At 38.9% G+C, this 25,634-nt stretch overlaps 1 protein-coding gene across 1 annotated transcript in view; it reads right to left on the reverse strand.

The window, feature by feature from the left end:
- Positions 1-25,634, reverse strand: part of LOC128735519 (uncharacterized) — a 126,562-nt gene that overhangs the window by 85,685 nt on the left and 15,243 nt on the right. Inside the window, exon 4 of the mRNA XM_053830001.1 lies at positions 14,590-15,082. Within this exon, the coding sequence (XP_053685976.1) occupies positions 14,590-15,082 (493 nt within the window). The remainder of the gene's footprint in view (positions 1-14,589; positions 15,083-25,634) is intronic.

Here is a 25,634-nt window from a genome sequence, read left to right on the forward strand (position 1 = left end):
TAATAAAAGCGTATCATTTCGACTGAAGGGATGGAAACGTATACCGCTTGGTTTCCAGTACTTACGATTATGGAGGCGCGTGGTTGTTGTCTTAATTTAAAACGAAGTTGTAATGAACTATTGATCTCTCCATGGTTTATTTTTTGTTCATTCGAAATAAATAGAATTTGTTGATTAGAAATTTTTTATCCGCAATTGCATGGTGTATGACGGATAATCGTTACTATTACTGCCTATCATGACTATTTAACCTACCGAATACTTCACTCCGTCCTGTAAACACATGCGTGCCCAAACATACACAAAATGTTAGACACCCGACCTTTCAGAAGAATGTTTTGGCCTGGAAAATCGAATAATCGTAGAATGGTGAATCTATTATCACTTATCACAAAATTACCGGCTGACTAGGTTGAAAACTCCGGACTTCCCGGTGCAGATCTTGGAACTGGACTAGAAATTAGAGGTAAAATTAGCTTTAAATCAAACTTGACATAGGACATCAAATTAGACTTGAATTCGGACTAATTTTGGGCCTGAAACTGCAAATTAAGCTGGAAAATGGACTTTAAATTGGATTTAAAATTAGACTTATAAAATTAGACTTTAAATTGGATTTAAAATTGGACTTGGTAGTAATCTGAACTGGAGGAAAAGTCCCAAAACTTTCAATCCGACATGAAATCGGACTTAAAACAGATTTAGATGTTTTTATTTGAAATTTAACTTGAAACTGGAATTGAATTAGACTTAGAATTGGAGTTTAAATTGAATTGGAAATTAAAGTTGAAATTAGATATGCAGTGGATTTATACTCGAAGATGAACTTAACCTGAAAATGAAATTAGACATGAAATATTGGACGTAAATTGGATTTAAATTGAACTTGAGGTTAGACTTGGGATTCTTTTCTGCACGGTTTTTGGGTATTTTCTGTCACTATTCTTTCTTTGCCTTCCGTTTTTCCTCTTGTCCTTTTGTTTTTCCTTTTGCTATCCGGTATTTCATGTGTCACTGCTCTGTTTTTTTTCGTTTCTATCTCATGTTTTACTATTTTCAGTTCTGTTTGTCCTGTTGTTTTTCACATGTTTTTTACTGTTTCCTTTCCCGTTTTCCGTCTTTTCGCTTCGCTTATCCTCTTTTCGTTTCTAGTTCTAACTTTTGTTATACTCCTATTATATCCTTCTCATTTTTCGTCTTCGTTTTTCCTCTGTTATATGTCCCGTTTTTCTTTCTTTTCTATCATGTTTAATTTTTTTGGCTTCCATTTTTTTGTTTACTATCCTCTGTTCTCTCTCTCTCTCTCACTCTCTCTCTTTCGTTTAACCTTTTTCTTTGATTCTTTGGAAAAATTACTGCTGTTTTTATTCTATTTCTGTCCCATTTTTCCGTTTTTGTTTCATATTTCTTCTATTTATGGCGTACCTCCTTTTTCTACCGTTTTTCGGTCCGCTGGTTCCACTTGCACTCTTTCTCTTTTTTTCTCTTTTCCATCCGGATTTTCCTCTCGTTTTTCTTCTTTTCCTCTTCGTTTTTATCATTTTCAGTCCCGTTTTGTCTTTTTACCTTTTTAACCCTCTAGCGGGCAACGTCGTAAAAACGATGCGATCAAGCTAATGACTATTTTATCATGAAAGTACACTAAAAAGAACCTTAGGTTCTGATTTTCATGCAAAAATAATTATCTTGAGCTGAGTCAGGTAAGAAAAAGTCCAATTTATCTGTTTCGTTTTTCATGTCTACCGCTCTACCCAAATATTTTTTCAATTCAATTTACAAAATTAAAATGAAGCATGAAATTTACTCATAGAAATTTTTTAAGGCAAATCATTTTGTTCTAGATGTTCTTTTTCTTCAAAAGTAAAAAAGGGAATATTCGCGGATTAATTATTTTCGAAATTTGTTAGGAATTATTGTTTTTGACAGATGATAACTTTTGAATACATAGTCAGAATGTTCTGATATTATAATCAAAAGGTCAGGAAATCTTTTTTGAAAACATTTTGCATATTCTCAATTCAAAGCAAATTTCATATGCGGCTCTGGAGCTCTAAAAGCGAAGGCTGTCTACAGACGGTCTTACCCGTTAGAGGGTTAACACTTTTTTTGATCAATTTTAATTATTTAATTATCTTTAGCAAGGTCTACAGCTTTCCAAGCTGCCACTGTGAGCTTCAAATTAAAATCGGTTGATGCACTCATGGCAATAGGGCGATTTTATGATAAAATCCAGTATGGCGACCAAATCGAAGATGGCGTCAATATTTTTTCTTCAGTTCGGAGCCCAATCCTTCCTCTTTATAAAACCGTGTAGTCTATTGTTGAATACACCCGGTACAGAATATCGCTCCTCCCAGTATCAAAAGATGTCGCGCGTAGTGTTACATTGCACTACCGTCGCGAGGAACGGGGTGAACAATTCGGAGCATCATCGTATCGGTAATCATCGGTATCGTCTAGAGTCTGGCTGCATTCAGTGACCTGACCGCTGAACACAGTCAGTCGTCTGCAGTTGGTTATTCTTTGTGGTTGTAAAATAGACTTCGCACAAGCGGCGATCGTGACAGGATAGTTTCTGTTTTAACAGAATTATTCAGATTCGTTGTTCAGGTTTACGCTAGCTGGGACCGTGGGTTAACAAATGTTACGTTGACGATCAGGTTGTGTTCATTTAATTAGAAGAATGGAAATCGGTCACTGACCCTCGTCAGCGTCTCCTTCGCGATTGAATAGAGAGTGTGTCGTTTTATTTGCCCCATGGCAGGTAGACTGCCTGCAGTGTGAGGTTGTAATAGCAAAATAATGCTTTTCGTCGTTTTTTTCTTTTGCATCTTTAGTAAAGCAAAAAGTGGATTCGCTCGATAATCTTTTGACGTTGTCAAAGGGTCTTTGTGCCAAACTAAATTTCACTAATTGCTTTATCAGAGGTTGCCTTCCAGCCGCAATTTACTTTGCAAAAAAGGTTTTGCATGAGAAGGCAATTTACTTTGCAAGGGTCAGGGCTGTATTTTGAACGGTTATCTTCAGCTTCACGTTTGCGGAATATTTTCATCTGCAATCCGTACATTTAATTAAAAATATTAGTCGTGTATACAATAAAATATTCTTACTTATTTCGAAGGGTTATTTATTTGGCACATTATATAACAGTTATTTTATGAACGTGTAGGGTATGTTTTTATAATGCTTATTTATTACCTTGCTTTCCTTTAGTTTTTCGACCCAACCAATGAAAGATTCCACATGCAAACATAATTTATAAAAGGGAAACTCAGATGCTCCGAACTCAGAATATAAATAGAACCGTCCGATGCGATTATAGATAAATCAAAGAAAATGGTTCCGTACGACCCATTTACCCACCCGTGGTAACCAAAATATTCCTGTAAGGCCATAAACTGAAATGATTCGGTACAATCATCGTTGGTGAAGTATATGGTTCGGTTCGACCATAGATGAATTAATTGGTTCGGTATGACCATTGGTGAATAAAATGATTCTGTATTTCATAGAATGGAATGGTTCGGTTCGACCATAGACAAATGAAATGTTTTGGTACGTTTATTGTCGAAATATTTTTTATAACTATTTCACCGAAAAATGTCGATAAAATCGAACAAACATTGTGGTGTCGGCGATTATCTCAAATCGGCATTGTTGAATAAAGTAAATACCGTTATCCGGGGATACTTGCAACACTTATGCGGATCGCGCTTTTGACAGCTCTAACGCATATGTTTGGTAACCTAACCATTTGTAGTCAATGCTGTTTTAAAGAAGGGACGTTTACCTATTGTTATGTTAAGTTTGACCCATTATATCATTGTTTTGCTTGTTTTTATACGATTGGAAAGTAATTTCACTTTCAGAGTAGGAAAAATGGATGTGTAAATTTGCGTCAGTTCATTGACATGAAATTATTTTTTATCGTTTGGTTTCTGCACACAATTATTGCATCATATAAGCTAACAAATAGCAGCTTTGAGCTTTGTTTATATTTTGGACTTGGGGAAGTGACGATGAATTCGTGTTGTTACTTCTAGTATGGCGCGACTTGCAGCACTTGTAAAATAGATAGTTATCGTTATAGACAGTATGTGCAAAGTAAGTTTGAATCTATCCGATGTTATGTTGTTTACTGCCCTCTCCAAAAAAATTCCACGTGCCTTGAAACGGCAATTTGGGGTTCGCTGACATGCTGCATTTTCACCGAATATCTTTAAAAAAGCGTTAGACGAAATTGGGAAACAAAACATGCCTTCAGTATCTCTTGTTTTGCTACAAATATACTCAAAATATCCAAAAATAGTCATTCGCGGTTTGAAATCAAATTTAAAATTATAAGGTACGCAAAATCAGAAAAGTGTTGCAAGTAACCCCGTTTACTGGGTAACTTTCAACACCCCTATTTTCGGGTTATTCTATAGATTCATTTAATTGATATTTTTTCTCATAATCATATATCAAAAGTACTGACCACTGTACAAGTTTTGGCTACATACACTTTGACCTAAACGGTACACTTCGAAAGTTATACTAAGTCAAAGTTCAAAAGTGTTGCAAGTATCCCCGGGTTACGGTATCTGATGATGGCCGAATAAAATGCAAACATTACGCCAAAACGCAATCAACAAAGTTGAATATTTAACCAATCGAAGTCAAATTGAACACATGCACGTAAAAGCGCGGGGTCGAACACCAAATCATTGTTGAATCAATTATATGGTGCGGTACGACCATAGATGGATGAAATGGGTCGGTACGACTATTGATAAGTCCAATGATTCGGTACGATCGTTGTTAAAGTGTATGGTCCTATGGTGAAGTATAGAATCCTGCGGGTCCAGAAAGACACAATAATGAAGAAAAAATTATTTGACAGCCAGACAAGGAAGGGTAGAGTTCTGCAATACCGGAAAGGACAAAAACAGCAGTTACGCGAAGCCAAAGTTTCTCTTAGGTTTAACCTACGAGTCGAATCATCCTCAATCTTGAAACACCCGGAAGCTTGTGTTTCCTCTCAGAAAAAAGTCAATGATATCGGGCGAATGCGCTATACCATCCGACCGTTTTCGTCAGACACACCCAACCAGGTACCAGTAAATTTTATTCTTCATGGTGCCGATTTAGAACGAATTTCAAAATTGCTAAGGATTTTAATAATGCAAGTGCTGCTAACTGCACCAGATTGCTGTGCCATTTCGACGATCAGCTACAGGGATTTGCCTCTTTCTCGAACTCTGTCCCAGTTTTACAAACAGTTCTCCCAACTTTACAAGTGTGGTTTTGTAATTTGTTAGTTGGTTCCCTGCAAATTTAGGAAATAACACATGATATAGAGCTCAACGTTTGCTCAAAATTAAACATATCATTTTTTTAACAATTTTTAATCAACAGAGTATAAAAGTTGCAATATTTCAAGACCTCATGTTAGTAGTGACCCCATTCCAACGAGAATTACTCACAAGATGAGACAGCAGGCAGAAAAAAGGAAAACTGAATGGGAAAAAAAGGAAAAAATGAGACAAGAGAGACAAAATGGGACAGAAGTTAAGAGAAATCAAAAGGGTTAAGAAAAACAGCGAGAGAGAAAACAGAAAACCGATAGGGGATACGGGGAAAACCTGAAAAAGAGATCAATTGGAATTTAAAAGAAGAAATATATCCCAAAACGGGAAAAGGAACAGAAAAAGAAGAAAAGAGAAATATTAAAAACCGACTAAAGAAAAAGGTAAATCGAAAGAAAAAAGAAGACAAAAACCGGAGATAAATTTGGAAAACTGAAGAGTAAAAGGGAAAGTCAGTCGTAGAAAAAAGGTTGTGGAAAACAAAAAGAAGGAGGCATCTTAAAGGGGGATAATGGAACAACCGAATACGAAAAATGAAAAGGAGGAATGTTAAAAAAAACAAAAAACTGGAAACAAAAAGAGAAAAGGGAGAAGATAGAATAGATAAAACATGGGAATGAAAATTGCAAAAAACTAGTGAAAAACAAGAGGAAAAACAAAACTTAAAATACAATAATATGGTATAGGAAATGAAGAAATATGGAATAAATAAAAATGTAAACAGAATATGTACACTAGACAGCAAAACAATGAGAGAAAAATAAGAAAAATGAGAGCAAGAACCAAGAAAACGGTGCAGTAAAAAGGATAAAACGGAGCGAAAAGTAGTGATACTAAACTGGAAAATAGAAAAAATGAGCAGAAACGAGGTAAAACGTGTGGGAGAGTAAGACGAAATATGTCAACCCTAATTTCAAGTAAAACTTTGTGCCTAATTTCGTGTCCACGTCCGAAGTAACGTTTCTGGAAACGATGAGAACGGTGCAAGATCTGTGACGTCGATTGTAAAGAGACTATTTATGCCACTAACAATAGCACCAATCTGGAACTGACGCGTTGGTGTTGATATAGCAGGATAATATGCCCCTTCAGCGGTAGCTGTTGGGCCGATTTGTGAAAACTATCGCCGGTCCAGCTGGTCATATTCGCGTAATGGTTGTCAAAACGACAGTTGGCTAATGCAAGTGAAATATGATTTGGAAACATGATTCTTCTCATTGACCCAAATCAGAACGAGTATCAATGTTTGAATTCTGAAATTGATAAAATATTGAAAGATTGCCAATAAGATCTAAAAACACGAGCAAGAAAAAAATGAGTAAGTGAGGACGAGGAAAGAAAAGATATTTCCATGTAATTGTACTGTAAACAAACTGATTAGCTAATCAGTTTCGAATAAAATTAAAATCTCAGGCCCTAAACTTGTCTTCACAGGTCTGCTGAATATTATATAAGCTTAGTGCCCTATCTGATATCAAAGTTTGCGCACAACAACAGATATTAGTCTCATCAGCATGAAATCATGCTTGATGTACTCTTTCCTAGAACGAGATAGATAACGAATTCTGCTCGAGATTGCAGTTTTATCGTTTGTTTAGCCTTTTTTGCTTTTTTATTGAACTATCATGAACTATCATCGGATATGACTGAATAACACATGTCACAATTCCGTTATGATTCAATGGTAGTTTATTTTTCAAACTAAATAAACTCCTCCCTTTTCAGAAACACAACTATTGAATGTACGTTAAATTGAATCTCAGCTGATTCATTTACTTGTTTCTGCTTCAGTAGCGCAAAGGACATCTGCTGATTCAGTCATACGAAATATGAAACTGTCGAATAAGCCATTCGTGTGTTGGTTTTAGAAAAATATTTGCTTGCATTTATTCAGTCATAAAACACCGAAAAAATACCTCGCACTTCACATCTAACTATGTCACCTGTCGATCGTTGCACAGCGCAACGAGTAAAAGCGCTTCACTATAAGCGGCGGCTTTTTTCCTGTCTCCGATTCACAGTCAAAGTTTATCTCAATGCCATCCTCCCTGACCTTTGAAGAAGAGAAAAAATACTATCCAACAGATCGGACTTCATGGCAAACCACTACAGCAGCTATATCCGGTATCTATTTGATTCACTAGAAGTCCAACGTGTTCTACCCTATAGTGCGATATTAACTTGACTTAGATCTGATTTGCCAATTTCATCTTATTCAATAAATTCAATCATAAAGCTTTTTACCCCCAATTGATGAAATTGATTAATAGTCAATCATGTTTTTATGACTGTATAACTGAATCTGGAAGTATGATGAATGAATCTTGTAAAAACAAAACACTACAATTTATATTTTAAAGTAAACAATCATTTTAAAAGGTACATTCTGCCATAAGAGAAAAGCAAAATTCCATATCCGTTTCGGACGTGTACTGCCGTACAATTCGAACGGGCTAGGAAAACTGGAACATTTTTGCTTTCAGCAATTTTTATGCTGCTGAATCATCCGGAAACGACGCGCCGGCTAAAACATTCACGACATACGAGGCTCTATGGGGCCATCCGAGACAAGGCAACGGTCCGTGTTCAACTGTTGAACTTAATAAGTAGAAAAAAAATAGAAATATAACGCTAACTGACTATACCACATACAGCAGCTTGACCGTGTGACGGTAGCTCAACAAGAGCCAAAGCTGGAGCTTCCTTTCCTAGCGTGGGTAAAATCAATAGTGACACGAGAATCCTATCAACTGGCTGGCCTCGGCACGGTACTAACGGCTACTACACATAGGGTAGTTCAAATTTAGCAATATTGCTCGAGTTTCATGCTCAATAAAAGCTCACAGCATCGTAGTCCGGACAATTAGTTGCAGGAGCGCTTTAGTCACCCTAACCAACTCCGAAGCCCACAATAGCAGTAGCCGAAACAAGTTCATGGCTGACAATGTCAAAGTGTGGTCACCATATTTGAAAGCCTACGTGCGAAACGGTATCTCTCAGGGTACAGTAGTGCAGTGATTGCAAAATTTTATCCGAAACGGTGTGTCACTGCATCCACCCAATAAGGGGACTAATTGTCAGAAACGCCGGTTGCGAGTTGTCACTACCTAGGACTGGAGCAGGATTCGGCACAGTTCAAAATCTGTTTGATGTATTAGATTGAAGCTGCGTAAAGCTCTATTCAATCTACTGCTCGTTTCAAGCCTATTTCGATTATCTGTATAGGGTAAAGGACTAAGCTGTAATAAGTTTAACTTGATGCCAATTAAACAACTTCAATTTTGATAGTGAAATGCTTTTAATATAACGAAAAACCCTTAGAACAAAATATAGTTTTGGAATTGTGTTGATCTCATACTGCTTGTAATTGTTACTCGTAATTAAAAACATTCAAGTTTTTATGTAAAGGAATACTTTCAAGACTCATGTGCATCTGATATAACATCAGTGCACTGCAGTGAAACCATACCGGTGTATCTGTGGGGAAAACATCATAAAGTTAAATGATTAGTTAGATATTACCAGGCGAAAAAATAAATAAAGTATAACAAAATCGTTTTATATTGCTTTACAATCAAAACTTAACTGCGCGCTGAATGGGTCCCGTAGGAAATTAACGTTGTTCGCTCCGGTTCCTCAGCCGTTCGAGCTACCAAGTTGAAGAGCAACGAAAGAAATTCGTGAAAAAAATTTGGAAATACCTAACCGAGCGGGATTTCTTGGAAGCGGTCGGCTTCGAATAAACCCCAAATAAAGTGCTAAATTTGCATTTACGTCATTGTTAAGATTTTTTTATTTTTCCATCGGATGTTGGTCTTTTTAATAACTCCGAACGAGTTGCATACCTATCTATAATGTAACACTTATTGACTTTAGCATTTTTTACAACTTGCCAAAAGAATTGAAACCTTCTCCTCGTCCTACTCGAGAAATTTAAATTCTATTTAGCATTCTAGTTAGCCTCCTGCGGTGTTCAGTGTCTCTTCAAAATTTGGACGCTGACAAAATCTGCGGATTGGAAGCAAAATTTCTATCGATCAGAATAATAATTATTTGATCTCAACAACTTCTAAAAGAATTGTTTTTCTTTTTACTTGTAGTCATAGTGTGGGGAACAAAAAGATAACTTTTTTACATATTTCACCTAGAAATCACTAGGAACAATCACTAGAAAGCTGAGATGTTTTTACACAACATACCACAAGAGTTTTGTACGTTGGCAGAGAACTTTTTTAAAAATGTATTCACAAATATGCCATCGTCTCATACGTCGGACGAGCATCGCGAATGGCGGACCGGCATAGCGCATCACAATATGTATCTGCCACATTTGATCGTTTCCGTCGAGGATGTGGAAGAAGCACTTTCGTCAGGACTCCTCAAAAGGTCCTGGCCCTGATAGTTTGCCACCTTCAATCGGCCACTTGATCGTGGCATTTTCCCAACGGTATGGAAAGTTGCATCAATTACCCCAATACACAAGGCTGAAAATATCCACGACATTGAAAACTATCGCGGAATTTCCATGCTAAGTTGTCTCCCTAAAGTTCTTGAAAAGATGGTCTACGATGTTATGTATCATGCAGCGCGCCCAATAATTGCCGAACGCCAACACGGCTTTATGAAAAAAACGGTCTACAACCACGAATTCGATGGTATTCGTCAACTAGCTGATCAAGAGTATAGAAAGTAGAAGACAGGTTGATGCAATATACATTGACTTCAGCAAGACATTCGACAAAGTTCCACATGCACTGGCAGTTGAAAAACTGAGATGCTTGGGCTTACTAAACTGGGCGACACTGTGGATCCAATCTTATCTTATCGAACGCTTAGCCTTTGTCACTATCGAGGGTATTAACTCGTCTTGTTTCGAGATACCATCTGGCGTGCCCCAAGGCAGCCATCTAGGGCCGTTGATATTTGTACTTTTCGTTAATGAGCTGAGCAACCTTTTAAGCTTATCTAAGCAGATGTACGCCGACGACTTAAAGATTTTCCGTGAAATCAAAGCCAGGCTTGACTGTTGTATCCTCCAAAGCGATATTGATTCTCTTTCACGATGGTGTACGCTTAATGGTATGCAAGTCAATATCACGAAATGTTGCGTCATATCATTTAATTCGTTGTATTGTGCACTTGGTTGCAGCATTCTGGAGTTCGCAGTTGTTGTGAGGGCACCATTTTATGCTGTGCATATCAACAGGATAGAGGCTATCCAAAAGAACTTTTCGAGATATGCTCTGCGTCTTCTGCCCTGGAACGATGCCACAAATCTACCAGCCTACTAGGAACGTTGCAAGCTTATTGATCTGCATTCGTTAGCTGCCAGAAGAAAATTACTGCAAAGGCTTTTTGTCTTCGGATTACTGAGTGGAGATGTCGATTGCACAAACTACGGATACAACGAACCTTGGGCCATGTGTTGCCGTGTTTTCAATAAAGTTGGCAAAGCTTATGATTTTCAAGTAAGTAAGACTGTTTTTAGACGTAGAATCCAGTCATTAGTTTAGTAAATTGTCTGTGCAACTTTGTTGAAGATGTAATCTATCTATACCTATAAAAAAGGATTTCTGTCTGTCTGTCCGTATGTTCCTTATAGAATCGAAAACTACTGAACCGATCGGCGTGAAAATTTGCATGTAGAGGGTTTTGTGGCCAGGAAAGGTTTTAGTGATGGTTAGAGACCCCTCCCACCACTAAGAGGGGGGGGGGGGCTCTCATACAAATGAAACACAAATTTCTGCATAACTTGAGAACTAATTAAGCAAATAAAACAAAATTTGGCATGTGAGTACCCATTCCTGGTAACTAATAAGCATTAACATAAGCAGCAAATCAGCATATCTGGCATTTTATACTGCACGTTGTTGTATATTAGCATTTTGACTGCATAGGTGTTGTAAATTGGCATCCAAAATTGTATTCAAATTCTTCGTGTTGGTAATTAGCTGTAAATTAGCATTGTCAGCACTATAAGAAGGTTATCAGTAAAGTAGCTGTATATTTTGCCAAAATAGCATTTAAGTAGCATTTAAGGCGACTTAAATACTTATTGGCCTGCATTTGAATAGCATTGGCGATGCTTATTGGTTACGATATTGGAATACGAAGTTTGCCGGGTCAGCTAGTCTTATATAGAAAAATGGATTTCAGTCTGTCTGTCTGTCTGTCTGTCGAAATGTTCTTTATAGAATCGAAAACTACTGAACCAATCGGCGTGAAAATTTGCATGTAGAGGTTTTTGGGGCCAGGGAAGGTTCTTATGATGGTTAGAGACCCCTCCTCTCATTAAGAGGGGGGGCTCCCACACAAATGAAACACAAATTTCTGCATAACTCAAGATTAGTTCAAGCAAATGGATCCAAATTTAGCATGTGAGTGTTTTTGGAGACAAGAATTTTTTCTATGGTGAAATGAGACCCCTCCCCTCTTTAGAAGGGGAATTATAACTCCTCTCCCCTTTAAGAGGGGGGCTCCCACACGAATGAAATACAAATTTCGTCATAACTCGAGAACTAATAAAGCAAATGTAACCATATTTGGCATGTGAGTGTTTTTGGACGCAAGCATTTTTTCTATGATGAATTAGAACCCCTTACCTTTTTAGGAGGTGGGGCTCCCATACAAATGAAATTCAAATTTCGTCATAACTCCAGAACTAATCAAGCAAATGGAACCAAATCAACATATGGGTGTTTTTGCAGGCAAATTTTTTTTCTATGATTCTATGTTCTATGAATTGAGACCCCTATCCCCTTTAAGTGGGGGGCTTCCATACAAATGAGATACTAATTTCCTCATAACTCGAGAACTAATCAAACAAATGGAACCAGATTTGGCATGTGAAGGTTTTTGGAGGCATGAATTTTTCCTAAAATGAATTAGGACTATTAATAGTAACATAAGATGATTCAGGGCGAGACGACCACGGAGATTCAGGATTTATGTAGGGGAACTGGGGGGAAAATGAACACCCTTAGCAATTTCGCCATTTTCTCCCCCAGGAACCAACCAAATGGTGATCGTACTATATGAATTGAAAGCTGGATTAATATTCCACGCAGCAATATATAAAGTTGTTTGAAAAAGAACGATTTGTCATGAAAAATTTCTTTTTTTCGTCACATTCGAGCCGGATTTTTTTCGTGTGGGTAAAATGAACATGCAGTGAGGGCAAAATGAACATGTCATAGAAAACTAAAGTTAACATGCAGTTTGGCTAAATTAAACATTATTTTACATTATCATTGTTCTACATAAGCCGTAGGCATTCAACAGGGCTGTTGGAATTAAAATGGGACTCCACAAAGTTAACATAATGTATCTTCGCCACGTTCATACAATGCTTGACTTTTAGCTCGCAGGATTTTCCAGCGCTCGGTTATTTTCCGTCATTTTTCGAGAGACTCGATCATTTTTATTGCTTGAATTTTAATTATTTCGTAGCTGCTGATAAATGGAAGACAAAACATCATTATACACACTGTTCATTTTGCCCCCATAGTGAGGTGTTCATTTTACCCCCAAAACACCGATTGTTTTCAAGTGTTCATTATAAACAAACAGTTGATAAAAACATTTGGAATTTTCGACAGATCCGCAGGATAGTGATAAGCAAACAACACTGAATGATACCAATAGTCGAAATTTAATTGGTTTCGCCAAAATAGCTTATTTACTAATAGTGGAAATTAACATCGGCGTCAGATTTCAGCAAATATTTTTTACCTTTTAAATTTTTTCCACGTTGTAAAGCTTATGACCACCACATATTGTCTCAAACAGCTTGAAATACTTCTAGGAGAAGATACCTATTGATCTGGAACAGATTTTAATCGATTTACTGGGAATTTGGCTGCCTGTTCATTTTACCCCCCCTGTTCATTTTACCCACAGTTCCCCTACAACACAGGCAATTAATATAATTTGTGGCAATATGAAGTTTATCGGATCTGCTAGTAAATAATAAAAAAGAAGGTTATAAATAACTGAAAAAAGGTCTACAGTCAAAAAATGAACAAAACTAGTGATTGGAATAGATGGAACGATAACAATTCAGGCGCCTTGAGCGCCAGATAATAAATGCGGTTCTTAAACTTTTTGAAAGGAACAAATAAATCAGATAAGAACAAAATCGAGTAATTTTTCAATTGCTAAAAGATTGTGAAAATGACGAAATTATGATTGATGTCCATTAGTTTCTAGCCCATGTTTTGCAACTGTCTCTCTAACCGCTGTTCGCTGCCTCCCGAATGTCCAGTAAAGAAAACTCGACAACCAACAACTATTTTGTAGGCGAGTTTCGGAGAAAATGGATGGCTATGGCCTCCATCCATCACTTGTGGGGGAGGTAACCGCCGCCGGCAGCAACGCGATTTAGCTATTTTTTTTCGCTGTCCAGTTGCTAGCTGGACGTGGACAGCGCGACGTAGAAGACGGAGACGGGGAGTTGCAACGTAGATTGCTTCCATTACTATGTGAACGGCGCGATGCGATGAACATGTCCGTAAAAGTTGATTGGCAATTAAAACGTTATAACGTTGTTAAATTTTCCATCAGGCTAGAATGCTCCCGTTTGTTTTTTTTTTCGGGGATTTATTCCTGAAGTTCAACAAAGAGCAATAGCATAAAGGTCATCAAGCAGCACTGTTCCGTACAGCACCACCACCATCGACCGACTGAAATAGTGATACAAAGGAAATAATAAAACTTCACGATTACCTACTCGTTCGTCTCGGATCGTGAAGCTAAATGCAGCGGACCGAATATTTTCCACGAGCAAGCTTTGGGAGGTGATGGCGAGTTTTGGCATAGTTTGCACCAGGAAATCGAGAAAAAAAAACGGCGTTCACGATTATAGGCGAATAAAGGATTGCCTTCTGTGGAATTTTGAAGGTTTAGAAGGAACCTAAATGTGACAAAAATAAATAACCTTAATAAATAACCAAAGTTTATTGTTATTGTCTTTTTTGGTATTATATTTTTTTATAAAGCGATCTGAAATTAGTTCGGAAAAAAATATTTTCTCCAATGCTTCATGCTTTGTCATTTTAATTTGATAAATCACTTCATTCATTGACTCATTATAAGATTTCTAACAACCCATTCGTCCGTTTAAAACGTGGCAAACGAGTCTGTGAATGAACGTCTCTATCGCGATAATAAGCGGTAAACCGGCGGTGCGGCGGTTTCGACTGCACTGCGGTTTTCCGGGTGTCTGTGGGTATCGTCAACTTACCGCGTGTTGTAGTAGGTGGACTTGTAGTACGGTGGATGCGAATCGAAGACGTAGTTCAGTATCGGCCCGGTACTTTTCAGCAGCTTCCGGTGTTCGTTAACCGGTTTCACCACCATCGCCGGTGTAGTTGGATTAAGGTTCATCGAGTTGATCGTTCGATGTCGTTGCTGTTGCTGTTGTTGCTGCTGCTGCTGTTGTTGTGGGAACTGTGGAAGCTGTGGTTGGGACCCCGGCGTCATTGGTACGCTCGAGGGCAGCAGTAGCATCGTACTACCGACGAGCGACAAGCTGACGTTGCTACCGTTGTTGTCTACCACTAAGCTTGGCACCGTCGTTGATGCTCTCGACATCATTCGACCGGCGTTTCCGCTGCTTTCGTCCTGCCACGCAGCAGCGAGGCTTCGTTGTGTTGTTGATGGATTTGCGCTCATTTCCGAATCCGTTGTGTGCCACGGATTATCGTTGTCACGGTGCGAAGGTGACATGGGGGCTCCTGTAGAAGAGAAGAAACAAAAATAAACGGTTTGAAAGCGGTAGCAGATAAAGAGAGATAGATAGATGCGGGTTGACCGAAGTATACACTAGAGAGATAGGTGATTGATGGTGCGGTTGCTATTTATGGTTTATTTATTTAATGTTGTTACAAAAATACTTCTGTTTTGTAGTATTTTTCGTGTCCTAATAGGTGCTTGCTGTAAGCTTTTTATCCGACAATTGTTTCATCTAGTGCAGTTATCGCTTTAGGATTTGAACGTAAACGTAGAATTTGAATTTTATGAAAATTTATGAGCTTGATAACAGTTTGGTTAGTCTGGAAATATTCCACATCCTTCGTTACTAGAAAATTGCATAGCTTGCGCTGGCATGCAACGCTCTAGAAACTCGACGGAAGTAATTCAACGAATCACCTCAATTCGTCACCCACTTTCCGGTTGAGCGGTGGGACAAACTGACAACGTTGAATTATGAATATGACACTCGCACCTTACTGCAGTCCAGCAACCGCGCGCAAGGCAATGAATAATGAGCTCGTTAGTCAACGGAATTGATTTTGAGAAATTGTAACAACTCCACCGGACACGAAAGACTCATTTATCACATTTCTGCATCGACGCGCTGGCTGTAATGAAAAACTTAGTTGTGTATATATAACACATCCAATTTAGAACTTATCCTTTAGCAATTGAAGTCATTTTTTGCTGACAAGCGGAAAAGAAATCGAGGCCAGCAGTGGTGTTTGGGTTGCACACTAATAGTTAAACCGCAGCCTTTCGTTCTTTTCCTTTTTGTTTTTCGACCCATAATCAGACTGGCACAGAAAACCAACGAATTGGCTCCGTAGTGCTCGGTCGGTCGGTGAAAACTTGCCTTTTACCGGCCAAAACCATTTGGATCGAGTCCAACTAAAACCATTTCAGGCGAAGAAAGGGCAACCAAAGCTGTCTTCTGCTCTTTTCGACTGCATTAGAGGACGATAAAAGCTGATCCAGTCTGATACCTAATCGCGGGAATCGATTTTTTCGCTGTTTATGTGCAATATGTACTTGATTTTAGCCAAATCACGGAGCGCCTTTAGACTCGTTTAATTTTATGGAAAGTTTTTTTTTTTATTGAAATGATGCCAACAAATGCAATCTTAGACTTTATTCTAAACTTTTTTTTCTCATATCTATTGAAAGTGTAAGTTGCTGTATACGCCGTTGAGAAGTATTTGAAAAAACGGTACCATAGATATTGCAAATCAAAACAATTTATTTGAAGTATAATGCGTGTCTTTTTCTTCAAAAAAGAAGGAGACACATTATTTTTAACCGCTTTTGGCTTGCTTCGGTATTCGGTACCAGGGCCCTACAACGTCACCTTCAATTGCATAGCGTCACTCATAAATGAAGCAGTAAAGCTTCGGTTTCTACAGAAGCAGCACCGCTTCAGTTTCAAACTAGCTTCAGTCAGCGTCAGCAAAACGGGTTTCACTTCGTCATGACGATCAGTTTCAACTTTTCATTAGTACTTTTCTATCAAATATTCAGAAGAAGACCAGCAACTATGAATGCAAATGAATTGAATTTGAGTAACAATTATTACAATGCAACGTATATTAATGTTAACCTTGTCAATGTCGAAAAATCGTGCCTGACTTCCTGCCGTCGTCAATTGAAACAGCCACCAACTTCAACTGAAGCTGGCTTGAAACGTTCAGTTCAACAAACGAAGCAAGTCAGTTTCATTTATTTGTTTCGACGATGCCGGGCCCTGTTCGGTACTGCTAAAAATGTCTTTAATTGCTAAAAATATCTATAATATACATTTTGTTTCCTTATTTTCTGTGAGTATGCGAACTCCAGAACCTTTCCTTCGATTAGAAACGCACAAATCATTTCCATCTGCAGGGCTACGAGATCGGCGGAGTGCTCCACGTGACCGGCCATCCCGGCCAACAGCGGACCGAAGTGCACTGTGACTACCAGTTCTTCTAATTTATTTTCCTATCACTGTGCACTGTGCAGTGCTGCGCTGCGCTTTTACGTTTCCCGCCGTTTGGTTGGTGGTGCAAAGTAAGAACATAACGGACCACAGCACCGGCCTCGATGCAATCGCGGAAGTGCTATCATAATTATTATTTATGAAAGAATACTTGTTCACACTGCATATCGTAGCGTATCAACCCGGAGGCAGGCAGACAGGCAGGCAGCTGGGTCGATGCACGGGCCGCAGGCAGGTGGGCGATGCCCGGTTTCCTGAAGTGCACTCCCCGACCGAACCGGGGAAGCTGAGTGAAACAAAAAGTTCTGTCCTACTGTGAAGTCGGTACAGCGATGGTATTGTTTCCTTCGTGGAAAATGCATTTGCAATATTCCACAGCGTGTAAACTGTGAATGTAAGCAGTTTAGAACGGGTGCAAAATTGAAGTAATTTTTAATCGAATTCAAAAAAAGCGTATTTTTGTGCTTTATTTCTTAGTTGTAGAATTTCATGAAACTGGAAACTGAAATTTATGATTAAAAAAATGTTTAGAAACTTTGAGCTCTTCCCGAAAGCTCCAAGGATTTTTTTGTTGATATTCTTTGATATTGCATAATTGAGAAATTTTATATCTCATGAAACAAGCATCGTGAAGCAAATATTTTTAAAAGTGTTAGTAACGAAACACACAGCATTTTTACCCCATGTGAGAAAAACTCTAAAGAAAAACCAGAAAAGCAATGATCTACCTCTCGGAACATTTTATGAATGGTGTCCAAATAAATCAGGGGTAGGCAGGGTTATATTCCAACTTTCAACCGTTAATAACTCAGTGATTTACAGATCGATTTTCAACATTTCTGCACAAATCGAACGAAAAATCTCGTACGGATTGACTCCAATGAAAATAACAAGGGCGTCTAATTGAAAAATTGTCAAATGTCATGCCATGTAAAAATGTTTGTCATTTGCATACGTTTGCTGTGGAAACGAGATGTTTTACTAGCACAGACATCCGTTTGAGCACTGTCTGTACAGTTACAGACCAACGTGCACTTGATGAAAATTCCTCTTTCGATTTTGTAAATTTAGTAGAAATTTATGAAATAATTTTCGAAACGATTTCTTAATTTCACAAGCACAGACGTTACAGCTTACATGGTCTGGCTACTTTATTTTCAATATTTAATTTTATTACAGAAATTAGTTGGTAAATCTCACGTATTCAAAAATCCTATCCACCAACCACTTTTAACTTATCTTGGGTAATTTTTCAAAACGATGTCAGTAGCAATGTGAGATACTTATGGAATTTAAATTAGATTTGGAATTGGACATGCAATTGAACTTGACATTGGATATTAAATTGAACTTGAATTTCGATTAATTCCAATTTCAATTTGAAGTTTTTCTTGACATTAGATTTTATATTTTTCGTCTTATTCTTTAACACATGTTATCTCTTTTCTGTTCTGCTTTTTTGTTCTTTTATAGTCCCGTTTTTTCGTTTTGACGTAGGACTACGTCTTTGTTTACTGGGTAGCACTTTGGGAAAACGAAAATAGAAGTGTAACGTTTGAATGAAAGATTTCAAATGCTAATAACTACTAAACTACTAAACGAAACTGAACAATTTATATGTCGTTGGATAGATAAAATGACCAGCAATTTTATGGAGGGATAAAAAAGCAATTTTAAGGAGGGCGTAAGGGGGGGGGGGCTCCTATACAAATGAAACACTAATTTCCTCAAAACTCGAGAACTAGTCAAGCAAATGGGACCAAATTTGGCATGCGGGGGTTTCAGAAGGCAAGATTTTTGTCTGTGGTGAAATGAGAACCCTCCCTTCTATAAGAGGGGGGGCTCTCTTACAAAAAATATACAAATTTGCTCATAACTCGAGAACTAATCAAGCAAAAGGAACCCAATATGGCATGTGTGGCTTTTAGAAGATAGGAATTTTTTCTATGGTGTACTGAGATCCATCCGTCTTTTAACAGGGAGGGCTCCTATATAAATAAAACACAAATTTCCTCATAATTCAAGAACTAATTAAGCAAATGAAACCAAAGTTTGGCAGGTGGTTGTTTTTAAAGGCAGGAATTTTTTCTAAGGTGAATTAGGGCCTTTGCCTTCTTTAAGAAGGGGGGGATCCCATACAAATGAAATACTAATTTCCTCATAACTCGAGAACTAATAAAGAAAATGGGGCCAAATTTGGCATGGGTGCCTATTGCCATTCATGTCAAAAGAGAAGGACATTCGGATGGCACATCATATTTGCGATGAAGGTGCTTTGGCTTTAATGTTATTTGTAACCAATGGTTCTTTTAAGGGGACATAAACGAATAACGAAATTTCATAATTTTTTATTTCAGATTTTGATTCTGCAGTCTTTTCTGCTTATTTTGATACTAATTTTGTAATGATCCGACTACGGGAAGTGGGCGAAAAACGATCATACACATAAGCATTCCAGTGCGGCGTGGAACAACATCGACGGAATAAAACACCGCTCCTGAAATACCACGATTTTTAAAGTTTATGTACCTTTTTCTCAAAAACTACACAACGTATTGGAACAAACTTTTTTTTGTTTTGTTGGTAGTAGCTTGACAAAGACTTTTGTAACTTTAGAAATAAAAAAAATAATAAAATCTTTGAAAGTTTTAGTCGTTTATGTCCCCTTAAAGGCCACAAGCGAGTTAAAGTAAGATTATTGAAACATGTCAAGCTACTCATAACCATATTTAATACAATAATCTGTGGGCTGGTCTTTCATTACTATTTCAACCTTTATTTTTATTGTTCTACAGTCTGCGGCACAAGACACCCAGATAGCACAAAATCGTAATAGAAAGTTCATAATAAATCGTTTTCATGTCAATTTCACATTGGAATTGCATAATAATTAGAGTATGTCAAATCGAAGTGAACAATAAGTTGTTTTGCAGTCGTGCGTGCCTTCATATACAATTCATGACTGTGAATTATAAAGCAGTATATTCGATTGCAATATTTGATTATATCTTAATCATATATTCAGGAGTATTTAGTTGCGTGTTGTAAAAACTACGCAAAAAAGAATTTCAAATAATTGTCAAAGCTTTCGCACGTATATCGCCTCCACTTTGGTACATATATGTTCTTATATGGCGTGAAATATAACTTTTTCGTTCAGATTTGATTTCGTATATCTCAGTTGCAATCGAGATATACAAACCAAATGGTTTACTGGGCAGTACAGACTAATTGTATCTTAAAACTAATGCATGATAATGATATGATGCAAACACAAGTGATTTTTAAAAGAAATCTCTGTCTCAATTCAAAACCACCATAGCATTCAATGAAGAATTGAATCTGAATATTTCGCTCTCCTTTTTTAAACATTCACTTAAACATTATTACTCACAGATTCTTATAAACATACAAATGCCAGAAATAAAGTTTACATTAGTCTTTGATCTAATGATCTGATATAGTCCTACGTTACCCTTTCGTACAACCCTTAGGGTTGTATACCATGTAGTTTTTTTTTCTTCGTTTTCTTGATTCTTGCTTTTACTTACTCTCTTTCCGTTGTTCTTCTTTTTCTCTTGTTTTCCTTTATTCTGTCTTTAGTTTCCTAGTTCATTGTTCCATTTTTCTTCGTTTCCTGTCTGATTCTTTCTTAATTTTGGTTATAATTTTTCTCAGGTTTTTCACTTTTTTTTTGTTATTTTCTTTTCCGTTTTCCGTCATTTCTCTGTTCACTTTTTTTCGCTTTCAGTTTACGCCTCGTACTAACTCTTCTTATTTTCTTTCTTTCTCATTTTCCGCTTTCGTCTGTTCCGTTTTTCCTTTTTGATGCCCAGTTTTTTTGTCTTTTAAAAAGCAAAGCCATGGGTTTATACCGTCTTTAGACATTACCCTTCTTTATCGACAGACTTCGCAGCCGGCTGTTAGAGTACAGGAAAATTACGGGGCCAGTGCAACAATCCTACTGACTCTAACTAGCAAGCACCGCCTAGTCGAGATTCGAACATACGACGACTGGCTTGTTAGGCCAGCATCGTACCTCGAAGCTAGCTGGGCGGTTGTCTTTTTGTGTTTGTGTTTTTTGTCTTTTATGACACGTTTATTCTGATGTTGTCGCCCTCTTCCCGTTCTTCATTGGTTTTCCTTTCTAATCTCCCGTTTTATTCCTTCTTTAGTCCACTTTTTTTCATTTTCGGTCCCATTTTCTAGTTTTTTTGTCATTTCTTTTTCGGCAGCAATCTCGTTTGGCCTTTTTCCGTTTTTCTTGTTTCTTCTTTTGGTTTCCATTTTTTCTCTCGCAATTCTTATCCTTTTTGATTTTTCCTGTTTTATGTTCTGTATTCTCTTCTTTCTTGTTTCGTTTTTCCTTTTTTCTCTATTGTTGTTCATTTTTCTACTTGCTGTTTCGATATTCTATGTTCCATTACTCTTCTTTTCCTGTGTCATTTTTGTCATGTTCTGTCGCGTAACGTTTTTTTTCGTTTTCTTCGGTTTTGATCATTTTTCGCTCGTTCCGTCCTTCCTATTATGTTCTGCATGTCTCCCTTTCCCGTCACTTTCTGTTTATTTCCATTTTATCTTTTTGTCACTCGTTTTAATATTTTTCTCTCCATTTTTCTACAGCGAATTTCCTCTTTTTCTGTTCTCATTTCTCCATTTTCTTGCTACCGTATTTTCTCCTTTTCTTTTCTTCCTTTTCCATCCCAGATTTCTCCATTTCTGCGCAGTTTATTTTTGTTTTCTTTCCCGTTCTTTCATTTTATTTCATGGTTTTCCTTCTATCCTCTCATTTTTCTTTCATTATTTATCCATTTCTGATCAGTGACCTCGTTTTTTGCTTCGTTTTTCCGCTTTTTCTCTACCGTTAAGTGATTTTTCACGTTTTTTACTCTTTTGGTGTCCCATTTACCTTCCATTCTACGGTTTCTGTCACGTTTTTCTTTTAGTTTTTTCATTCCTTTTCTGTCTCGCGTTTTTCCTCTTTTTCTACCTCGTTTGTCCAGCTTTTGTCACATTTTTCTTCGTGTTCTTTACCATTTTGCTTCTCTTATCTCATTTTTCCAGTTTTTTTGGAAAGCAGCGGGAGACGATCTACTTGTAGATCCTTCAGTAATCCATCAGTGAATATGCTAAGAAAATTTACTAACAATTTGAATTTGATGATTTGACAATTTGATTTGTGAATAGGGCTAGGGCTAGGGCTAGGGCTAGGGCTAGGGCTAGGGCTAGGGCTAGGGCTAGGGCTAGGGCTAGGGCTAGGGCTAGGGCTAGGGCTAGGGCTAGGGCTAGGGCTAGGGCTAGGGCTAGGGCTAGGGCTAGGGCTAGGGCTAGGGCTAGGGCTAGGGCTAGGGCTAGGGCTAGGGCTAGGGCTAGGGCTAGGGCTAGGGCTAGGGCTAGGGCTAGGGCTAGGGCTAGGGCTAGGGCTAGGGCTAGGGCTAGGGCTAGGGCTAGGGCTAGGGCTAGGGCTAGGGCTAGGGCTAGGGCTAGGGCTAGGGCTAGGGCTAGGGCTAGGGCTAGGGCTAGGGCTAGGGCTAGGGCTAGGGCTAGGGCTAGGGCTAGGGCTAGGGCTAGGGCTAGGGCTAGGGCTAGGGCTAGGGCTAGGGCTAGGGCTAGGGCTAGGGCTAGGGCTAGGGCTAGGGCTAGGGCTAGGGCTAGGGCTAGGGCTAGGGCTAGGGCTAGGGCTAGGGCTAGGGCTAGGGCTAGGGCTAGGGCTAGGGCTAGGGCTAGGGCTAGGGCTAGGGCTAGGGCTAGGGCTAGGGCTAGGGCTAGGGCTAGGGCTAGGGCTAGGGCTAGGGCTAGGGCTAGGGCTAGGGCTAGGGCTAGGGCTAGGGCTAGGGCTAGGGCTAGGGCTAGGGCTAGGGCTAGGGCTAGGGCTAGGGCTAGGGCTAGGGCTAGGGCTAGGGCTAGGGCTAGGGCTAGGGCTAGGGCTAGGGCTAGGGCTAGGGCTAGGGCTAGGGCTAGGGCTAGGGCTAGGGCTAGGGCTAGGGCTAGGGCTAGGGCTAGGGCTAGGGCTAGGGCTAGGGCTAGGGCTAGGGCTAGGGCTAGGGCTAGGGCTAGGGCTAGGGCTAGGGCTAGGGCTAGGGCTAGGGCTAGGGCTAGGGCTAGGGCTAGGGCTAGGGCTAGGGCTAGGGCTAGGGCTAGGGCTAGGGCTAGGGCTAGGGCTAGGGCTAGGGCTAGGGCTAGGGCTAGGGCTAGGGCTAGGGCTAGGGCTAGGGCTAGGGCTAGGGCTAGGGCTAGGGCTAGGGCTAGGGCTAGGGCTAGGGCTAGGGCTAGGGCTAGGGCTAGGGCTAGGGCTAGGGCTAGGGCTAGGGCTAGGGCTAGGGCTAGGGCTAGGGCTAGGGCTAGGGCTAGGGCTAGGGCTAGGGCTAGGGCTAGGGCTAGGGCTAGGGCTAGGGCTAGGGCTAGGGCTAGGGCTAGGGCTAGGGCTAGGGCTAGGGCTAGGGCTAGGGCTAGGGCTAGGGCTAGGGCTAGGGCTAGGGCTAGAAGACAAAATTTAATTTTTTTGACCATCTTTCCTTCTTCTTTTTCGTTTTTCTCAAGCTGTATTTCGTTTACTAAGCTCAAAAGTTATAAAAGTCTTTACCAAGCTACTACCAACAAAACAAAAAAAGTTTGTTTGAATACGGTGTGTAGTTTCTGAGAAAAAGGTACACAAAGTTTTAAAAACGTGATTTTCCAGGAGCTGCGTTTTATTCCGTCGATGTTATTCCACGCCGCACTGGAAAGCTTATGTGTATGATCGTTTTTCGGTCACTTCCCGTGGTCGTATCATTACAAAATTAGTATCAAAATAAGCGGAAAAGTCTGCAGAATCAAAATCTAAAATGAAAAAATAATGAATTTCAAATTTTAGTCGTTTATGTCCCCTTAAGCGTACGACGTGTTTCAGGCTCCACACATTTTTCTTTTTTTCCCCTTCACGCCTGACCTCCTTCTATTTGGATCCTGTCAACATCTTTGTTTCATTTCTTTTTTCTACCGTCACCTCCGTTGATTGTAAAAAACTGTCATTATAAAAAATTAATTAAATGTCTGACCTTATTAAAGGGTGAAGACAAAAAATACGAGGTTGTTCTATAAGTTTATGTATGTACGTTGTAGGCCTATCAATCTCTTTATTTCAATCTTAACTAGGAGGTACTTTTGAAGTTCGAAGACTAATCTAAAAAAGCTCAGCACCATCGCTAACAGTCTAACCATCAAATCTGTCGTTTGAAAGAAGTGAAATTTGTGATAGACATTCAATCTAAAATTTTGCTCATAAACAGCATGTTGGTTTGAACTCCTTTTGTCTTTTTCCAAATTTTTCCTAGAAAACTGCCTGGTAAATATCCCAGACCAAGTAAACACATTCTAAGAATCAATCATTGCTAAAAGCTTCTAAGATTTTGATTTTATGAATCTCTGTTTGTTTGGTAGAAGTTCTTTACACTTGGGAATCTGATATTATTGTACATTTTGGTAAATAAAAATCAAATCATTTCGGCCCCAAACTCCTCGGTCAGGGTCATCGACATGCAGCACATCACCTCAACTGGTGGTAAAAATTATACCTTCAAACAATCGTCAAACTTTTTGCCCCTGTGCTAGATGAAATTTCAGACTTCCCCACTCTCTTCAGAAGTCTTCATATCAACGTCGAATAACATTCCCATTAGCAAACGAGGAAGATCGATGTCTGTCAGCGGCAGCAGCAAGCAAGATTGAGCGCATGAAACTTTCCGCTGCTGGCTGGCAGGCTGGCAGGCTGGCTGGTGCGGCGATGTGGCGTTGAAGCCAATTTAGAATGTGAAAATACGTGATTAGAATTCACAGCACGATGTGAATGTGTGAATGGATGCGAAAATGAACATTTGTTAGCACATTTGAGGTAACAAATTGTGAGGCGAGAAAAAAAATTGGTCACGGCCACAGAATTAGGATGATGCGAACAGATGTTCGCTTTATGTCACTTTATGTCAATGAAATAAGAAAAATGGTGGGAAAATTCGTATGAAAATTGCTTATAATTAGAAATTAACACCCCAAGCTCAGAGCTAGGCAAGATTTCCCTGTATTGGGTTTTAATTCTGCCTATTAAGGGTATCAACATAAAAAGCCAATCAACCAACAAACGTAAAAGTTCTTCGGTAAGTCTGTTGTAATTTTCCAGACCACTTGAAAGGTCGACTGGCAGTCGTTTTTCACCTTGAAACTCCAAAGTTTTACTGATAAGAATTCTTACAAGATATCCAAAGCGGCGAAACAGTCTTCAGCCAAGTTTCGTCTATCTTTATACATTTAATCTCGACCGCTTAACCCAAAGGCAAATAAAGAAAATAGGAAAATTTTAAAGCGTCTGCTTCCAAACAGAATGCCCGAAGCATACCGCGTCAAAGTAAGTCAGACCGGCTAGGCTGCCAATCGATTCAGAAATTGGCTGTTCCAATTCTGTAGAATTGGATGGATTGAAAATGGATAAAACTGTCAACTTGATTTATTCGCGGTTCGCTTTTACAAGGAAATTCTTTACAAGCTCGGGGGAATAAAGTTCAATTCCATTTTCCAGCTGTAATTGTTTT

This window comes from Sabethes cyaneus, chromosome 2 (genome assembly GCF_943734655.1).
Source record: "Sabethes cyaneus chromosome 2, idSabCyanKW18_F2, whole genome shotgun sequence".
In the NCBI taxonomy this organism is placed as follows: domain Eukaryota; kingdom Metazoa; phylum Arthropoda; class Insecta; order Diptera; family Culicidae; genus Sabethes; species Sabethes cyaneus.